The sequence below is a fragment of the Bactrocera dorsalis genome, chromosome 1 (genome assembly GCF_023373825.1).
Source record: "Bactrocera dorsalis isolate Fly_Bdor chromosome 1, ASM2337382v1, whole genome shotgun sequence".
Lineage (NCBI taxonomy): Eukaryota > Metazoa > Arthropoda > Insecta > Diptera > Tephritidae > Bactrocera > Bactrocera dorsalis.
This window is the reverse complement of record NC_064303.1, coordinates 29,339,767-29,347,957: the sequence shown is the minus strand read 5'-3', so window position 1 is coordinate 29,347,957 and position 8,191 is coordinate 29,339,767. Positions and strand designations below refer to the sequence as shown.

At 37.5% G+C, this 8,191-nt stretch overlaps 1 protein-coding gene across 1 annotated transcript; it reads right to left on the bottom strand.

Annotated features, from left to right (window-relative positions):
• Positions 1-861: 861 nt before the first annotated feature.
• On the bottom strand, positions 862-1,810 carry LOC115065915 (uncharacterized). Its single transcript, XM_029549105.2, has one exon. It carries the CDS (start codon positions 1,703-1,705, stop codon positions 1,079-1,081), a length of 627 nt encoding a protein of 208 aa, XP_029404965.2. The 5' UTR covers positions 1,706-1,810; the 3' UTR covers positions 862-1,078.
• Between the last annotated feature and the right edge of the window lie 6,381 nt (positions 1,811-8,191).

Sequence of the window (8,191 nt, the reverse complement as noted above, 5' to 3'; positions counted from 1 at the left end):
AGACGATGAAGAGCACACAAAAGTATATGGAGACGTGATAATTGCTCATATGAATGTGTAAACAACATATATATCGTCACCTGAAATGCAAAATAACGTAACAACATTTTCAGAAATTTACAGTGGCATGAATGAAACACGGAATAAAACGGAACATGAGTGAAACAAAATATTAATATTGGTTAAAACTGGTTTATATATGACCGCAGAACCAGAAAATGTTGAATATATTTAATATTATGTATGTAATTTGAAGTAGTGAAGCGTAATCAATATGACACTCAATTTCGAATTTTTTGATGATACGTTATTTTGCATTTCAGGTGACGATATACTCGTACATACATATGTATATATTTATTTGCCACAATTTTGCTGTGCTTATTCGCGATTATTCCATAACGTAAGTAAATAATGACAAGTGCGATAAGCGGCGCGGCTGCCAAGTATGGAACATATAATTTTCAGAATACTTATGTCATCGTTGGACTATTTTGGAAACGGCAAAACTTCGCACACAGTATTTTCTTGTGTGTTATGAGAAATTAAATACGTATACGTATATTATATTATTTAATATTGCTCTCAACAATAAAAGAGCAAAACAGAGAACTGTTCAGGCATTTGCTGGAGCGTGAGCTAAGTTATAAGAGTATTGGAAATAAAAGAGAGGGAGAGAGAAATTGTTTGCTAACAATGGGTGTCTCGTGTATGCACGATCATTGAAAAGCTTGTGTATTGTGTAACTTGGTCAAACGTACACAGGTGGCTTGAAAGTCTACAAGTACCCTGTATTTAAAACTCAACCCTTTTAGTGGCATTAGTATTGATTTGCTCTAAATTATTTCATATTCTACGAGGTTTTATTTATGTTTACTCTAATTTATTTAATATTAATTTTCATATCAGACATTTTTATATACATACACGCATAAAAGTATACTTTATATAAAAGTAAAATATATAAAAATTGTATACATATAATAAATGCACCTGTACTTATATGATATTCTGCTAATATATTTTATGGACTTAAATTCACATAGTAACTGTATAGTAGTACACATACTTATTACCACTACTGTTTTCGTAGAATATAAAAAATAATGATTAACAAAAGCGCAGCTATTGCCATTACTCCAACACCAATATATATGTACAGTGTGTTACTTCTGGTTTCTGACTCCTCCAAACTTGTAGTGTGTGAATTTGTGCTTGAATTTGTGATTGTTGTAATTGCAGTAGCGGGTGTTGTTGTAATCTTTGTTGGTAAGGGTGTTGTTGTTGTCGACTCTGTAGTTTTCGTTGTAGTCGACGGTGTTGTTGTTGTAGTTGACATCTCAACCTTTGTTGTGGGTATTTCATTTTCAATGACTTCATCGTCTACGTCATACTCTGGTGGGGGGACGGGTTCTCCCCCTATACGCTCTGACACACATTCGTTTCGGTCCTCGTCGCGAAAACGATAGCCTTTTTTGCATTCACAAACTTGCGCTGACAACCGTACAGCGTGCTCAGGACAATTATCTGCATTGTCTGGAGCGCAATATTTCCGACCATTGTAGACCGCCTCATGCGTACCGGGGCTACAAAAACAAATATCGCCTAGACATTTTGGAAATAGTGGCTCTTCTGTTGTTTGTGCTGTTGTTGTGCCGATGATTACGAATAAAAATGTAATTGAAATTTGTTTAATACGCAACATTGTTTTTCCTTATAATTTATTAATTAATTTTACATTATTATAACCGTAAAACGCGTGAAGTGTACTCTCCGAAAGAGCGAATGCAACTGCCGTTGAAATAGAAATACATTTTGCGATATACTCGTATATTCAAGCTATAAAAATTTCAATGCAATGAGTGAGCGTGTATATATGTATACATATGTACACAGAAATTCTTACTCTTTCTTATTCTTTTCGCAAATTCTATATCTGTACATATGCATTCATATAGGACGGACTATGTATAGTATTTAAACTTCACTGGAAATTGATAAGCTTGGCTTTTATCGCCTATTTGAACGCAAAAGAGTATTGGGGCTTTGTTGTGAATATTTATATAGCAAAAGCAAGAGAAGAGCAGAGTCCAACATGCAAAAGTGTACTGAGTAAGTTTGTTATACGCATGCTCGTTTCTCTTTCTTTGTCTAAACACAAAGCAAGCTGTGATCCTTAGTGGTAGTTAAATAATTTTTATTGTAAGAGGTGTTGTTATAATAGTCGCAAATAAAATTCGGTTTATTTTTAAACGGTTTCTTGGAAAGAAGCAGTAGAAATACAAAGCATGAACAAAGCAAATGAAATTGACAAATAAATAAGTATTTCAATCTGAAATTCGTACACGATTTTCTCTCTTGCTAATTAAGACACAATATACTTCGGTCAATGATTCATTGATTTCATTAGTGGATTTGTTAGCATTAAGGGAGGCAGTCATGCGTAGAAGTTCACGCAAGTGAGGAAAGTTCTCTGATTGTCATTCACTTGGGAGTGGCCAGAAACGATTCATATGGCACAAGCAGCTCACGACTTCCGGTCTTTGACCAATTATCCTCTGGGTTACTATAGTAGCCATATAAAGGAGCGCAAATTTGGTGTGGGATTCGTGGTGGGAGAGAGACTCCGTCATCGAGTATTATCATTCACCCCGGTGGATGAACGTCTTCCCACAATCCGCATCAAAGCGAAGTTCTTCAACATATCGCTGAACTAAGTCAATGTCGTCATATATCTCACACAGCTCATCGTTCCATCGAATGCGATATTCGCCGTGGCCAACGCGCAAAGGACCATAAATCTTACGCAGAAATTACACAGAAAACTCGCAACGTCGACTCATCAGGAGTCTTTTCTTGCGTATGATGAAATTCTGGTCGATAGTAGATTTTCTTAGTTTAAAGCCATACTTATATGATTCAATTAGTTGGAATAGGTTGCAGTTCGTATTTAAAATCGACCAATGTAATTATGGCTATAACGAAGGTGTGAGCTTCGATAAAAGAGTAGAATTCACCAATTGTAACAAATTGGCCTTTACCAAGTAGTCGGTTTAGATTTTTTGGCCTGCGCCTTTTTGGAAGTAGGTTCGCGAAGTGTCCACTATTTAAATTGTTCCTTAAGCTTTGGTGTGTACCCGTGGATATATGTTTCGTTCACGAAAATACGCCGAAACTTCTGAGATTGCGCTTAAACAGTGTCACACTTTGATATGGCCAACGCACGTCTTTCGAGATGACTATTTTATCAGCTATTTCGTGGTCCCTCAGTAGACGGTCTGAGAATATAGTATTGTGAGCTTAACACCTTAAAACGTTATGTGCAACATAGCAATCAATTGAAGGTCGCCATGTAAATAGAAGACTGGCCGTAATGAGACCAAGTGTTTATCCAGCAAATAGCTTTCGTTATAGAAATAGCTTTCGTTATAGATTACAGGCAGTACTATTCCTTTCCTTTGATTTTATGTATACGAGTACTTTATTGATTTTTACAATTATTTGAAGCTTGTTTCTTTTATACCATGACATTTATATGGCGTCCGATAAGATTCCCAACCATACAGCATAGACGCCAATAAGGCAATGACCTGTTAAAAGCCCCACAACTAGCGAGAGGCTAGCCTTACTGAGGACAAAAATAACACGAGATCTCTTACGATCGATCTCGGGCCAAAATGCTTTTGCAACAACGCATTTACCGATGATGGCGCAGCGCTGGCAAAGGTCCTGCTATGACCAATTATCTCTAGTTGTAGAACACAAGAGGATACGGTAGCACCCCATTCAACCGACAGTGGTTATGCTAAGCAATTTCCGGCGATTTCGCTATAGCCTGCACCCATACCAGTATGCTATTGACAGCGAAGTCAACTTTGAACGCACTGTTAATGAGTTCAAGGCTAGTGTTGCCGCTCTGCTATGAGTGAATGGTCACTTCTCTGAAAGAGGCTGCACTCCGGAGCAGTAGATCTGCTGCTATTTTAAAGACTGCAACCTCGGCTTGGAAGACACTGCAATAGTAAGGAAGTATAAATCTTCCCACCAAGCTTTGACCCATGCGTAAAGAAGCTCACTGCCCATTTTCTCCAACGGGTTCTTTTCACCCACAACTCCGGTATGTGGACACAGAAGAAACCGCTAGAGTTCGGTGTGCCAATTCCATGATCCAAGTGATCCGGCCTTTAAAGGACCCAGGTTCTCTGAATCTGATAGCAACTTTCGCAGCCATACATTTTATGACTATATCTACGAGCATAATATGTAAGATGGCGTTGAGTGTCACGGTAGGAGAAGTCGGTTAAACGCTCTCGAAATTCTCTGCACTGTTTCTCCTATCTGAGTCGTTTGTGCATTATTTTACCATTGAACTAAGGATATTTAAAAGAAAATATCAAATGAACCTATTGCGGTTTGCATTGTGCCCAAAGAACATTAAGACTGGTCAATTACTGAGTTTTGACTAACGCCGACCAAGTTGAGGTCAGTGCCTTTCCTCGTAAGCTCTCATCAACCAACCTAAAACGAGGCCGGTTTATCCGAAAGAAAGCATATTTCTTATGTTGAACTACGGCTCAAGAAGTAAGTAAAATTAATTACAAAGCTCACATTAAAAACACTTACATACATATACCGCTTCCCAAAGGGGAATAGAAACAAAGAAACATAAATAACTGTTACCCCTCGCTCAACATATACTTTTAAAGCTACTTTTCACAAACCCAAAGCTATGTATTTCTACAGGTAAAGAGCACAAATATCCTTTTGAATAGCTGACGATGTAGGAGCTTGCTTTTTCTAAAGCGCTCAGACTCAAAGCAATGGCATCAGTCTGCTATATTCTCGGGCCATTTATTATTTTGCCAAAATGCTGGACATTAAATATTTAATAGCAAACATTTTATTAGGTCAAAAGCTGCCTACCCAACTCCCACCAACAGCACACTCACATTGAAACATATACAAGGGATTTGTGCGAAGTGGAGCGTAGTCAGTTGTCGGGCCTGCCCACAGTTGCAGAGCATATCCACAGCCCATTTGAGGGCGCTTAAAATTTATGTTTGCCTGACCTATTCTAATTTTTGGCTCACATGCATTGCTGTGTGCTTCGCATTGTTGCCGGCTTGTGTTTGCTATTAATTTGCCGTTAAACAAGGATAAATGGGCATGCTAAACTTAAGAAATATGGCAATAAGGCGGGTATGAGAAAACAAATGTGTCTACATTTGTTGGGTGCTGAGGTGTAGCAAATTAGGTCATAAACAAATGTAAGTAGTATGGAATGAGTCTTATATAATAATAAGTATATTAATGAGAGATATGCGGTTATGTAGGATATTAATCTTTACTGCATTGCCATATCTCGCGAGTAAATACGTTAATTGAAAATTTTTATATATAAAATAAACCAAATAAGTTAGGAAGAGGCCAAGTTCAAGGATAACCTTTAGGTATTCTTGCTATTTGCCAGGATCAAGATCAGGGGAATACCTTGAGGTGCATTAAGTTTTACGGCAAGTTTCGACCCGATTTTACCCCTTTTAGACACAAAGATGCACTGTTACGTTCCACCAATTTTATTAAAATAAATAACACATTTAGAAGGTGAAAGAATCACATGGAATCTGGTTAAGTGAGAACTAGGCTTGGTTGTAGTCTAATTTCGTTTGAAAAATCAGGGTAACCTTGTATACCAATATTGGTCGATGTCGGTCGGGTAGGCCCTGAGAAATGGCTTTTCACCGAAATGTGAGATACCACGCCCATCGTCTATATTTTAACCCCGGCTCCTATAGAGTTCTCTCAGGTGTAAAATTTAATGCCTTGGTGTATTTATTTATTGATTTATCGCATTAGTTTTTAATGGAAACATTGTAAGGGAATATGTGTACAAAGCTTCATTAAGATATTTTAGTTTTTACTAAATTTATCGCTTGCACAGACGTACGGACGGACAGGCAGACAATCACCAACATTTCAACTTGTCTCTTCTTATACATATATACAATTCGATTCGTTTTAGGTGATACAAACAACCGTTAGGGGAACAAAATTTTATATGTAAATGATTTAGCAACATATTGCAAAGGTTTAAAAATCACTAACTTTACATAAAATTTTTATATATTTTTTTTTTCAGAGAAGTCTGTTAACGAAATCAAAATTCCGAGACTGTTGAATAGCAAAAATTGCTTCATATCTGAAGCGGAAGGTTACTGGTGATTAAAGTGGGCCAATTTTTAAAACGAAAATTAAGAGAAAGCGGTCGTGATGCAATCGAGGTGAGCCAACCCAAAAGGTGGCCAAGCAGGATTGATGGTCAGGAATGTTTTGGTATATTTTTGGTGTGATTGGCTAGGAATTATGTAAGTACTACGAGCTACCCTACTACGGCCCAAACTCCTAATTCTTACCTTTACTTTCAACTGCCAGTAAAAAAAGGGAATCGACCAGAAGCCCTCATGCTTTGGGCAGTGGGAAAGATATTCCATAAGGACAACGCCAGACCACACAATCGATAGTAAATCGCCAGAAGTTTCGGGAGTATAGTTGGGAGGTTTGTTTTTTGGTTTGTTTTTTGGAAATTTGGATAACAACTTCTAAAGTTTTTCTTATGGTGAATTTTTTACTTGATGTCAGGTCCGAACTATAAAAATATTTATATCTAACCCAATTTTTTGCCAAAAGGAACGAAGGATTCTAAGACAGACTTATTGTGAAATTACCTTCAAAATAACAACAAGTTATCGAACAAAACTGTGCACATTTGACTTAAGTAAGAATATTGTAACTATGCTAAATGAAACCTTCAATTTATTGCAAATATAATGAAGCTGTTTTACTAGACTTTATGTTTTATGTATATATATGTAGGTGCGCTCAAAAAGGGATTACCGACGCAATTTGTGTTTTTTTCAAAAGGATTATTTATTTTAGCGCGGGGCCATGAATATCTATTTTGTCCCCTTCAAAGTAATCCCCATGAGAAATAAATACAAACTTGTAGACAACGGTTTTTTCCATCTTCGAAGCACTTCAAAAGCAATCATTTTTTTTATACTTCTTCAGACTCCTCCTTCGATGCCGTCTTTATTCTCGTCAAGAGAAGCTTAAGGCGTCGCCCTTTCATGGGCCTCTTCAGTTTTAGGGAACAAATTAAAAAGTACAGGCGGGAATACAGATCTGGGGATACGATGGCTGCGCCATTGCAGTGTAGTTGTTTTTGGCCAAAAGAGTCGCGCACAAAGCAACGAATTTTAAGTTTGGGACAGGGGCGTTATCGTGTGCAATTTTTTTTGATAGGTGTTTCTTCCACAAATCCGGGCGTTTCTGGCGGTTTGCTTCGCGCAAATTGCGCATAACTTGCAGGTACTATTCCTATTGACCGTTCTTCCCTGTGGCAAGACTCATGATGCACCAATTCGACGCCCCTGCAATCGAAGAAAACTGTCAGCGAAAATTCTTCGGAGATACTTTTTGAACACACCTCTGTATGTAGGTGCAGTCAGGCTTTTAGCTGTCGAAATACTTTCAGTGATTTTCACTTCCAGTAATTTAATGATTTGCTTTCTTCACCTTCAAAGGCGTCGCTCTTCTGTTGTTCTATTTGCGTTGATTGCAATCAATAATTGCCCAGATTATTTCCACTTTTCCAAACATTTACCTGTATTATACCAACGAGTTTTATTGATCAATTTAAAGTTTCATCCATATATTTTTTGTCTGACTGCCAATCAGATCATTTTGTGGAGTTTTTGATGTTTTCGTCCGTAAGAATCTTGCTGGTATTATACCTCCGCTTGAAGTAGGTCCAACTATTTGCAGTTAGCTCGATGTAAAATATGGTAATTAATTCGCTTGGGAGTAAGTAGCCATTTTGATTCTATAAAGGCTATTACAGACTTTAAACAGATGTATACTGATTAAAAGAAACGACTGCAGTGAAGCACCGTGTATTGATCAGTATGTCGAGGACTTCGGTTAAGCCATTGTCATTATGTCTATATGCACGTAAACTATTCCTCAGTTTTGAGATCGATCTGAAATTTGTATACGTTTTCTTTCTCCATATAGTAAGCTTGAGCAGAGTGTTCAGCAGTTATTGACCAGTATAGGATATAATTTAAGAAACAGTGACGGCGACTCGCTGGCTAGGTCGATTTTCATCTGAAGTGGATAAAACTCAAGCTCT

Coding starts and splice junctions, on each gene's coding strand:
- LOC115065915 (XM_029549105.2), bottom strand. CDS start 1,705: ATGTTGCGTATTAAACAAATTTCAATTACATTTTTATTCGTAATCATC.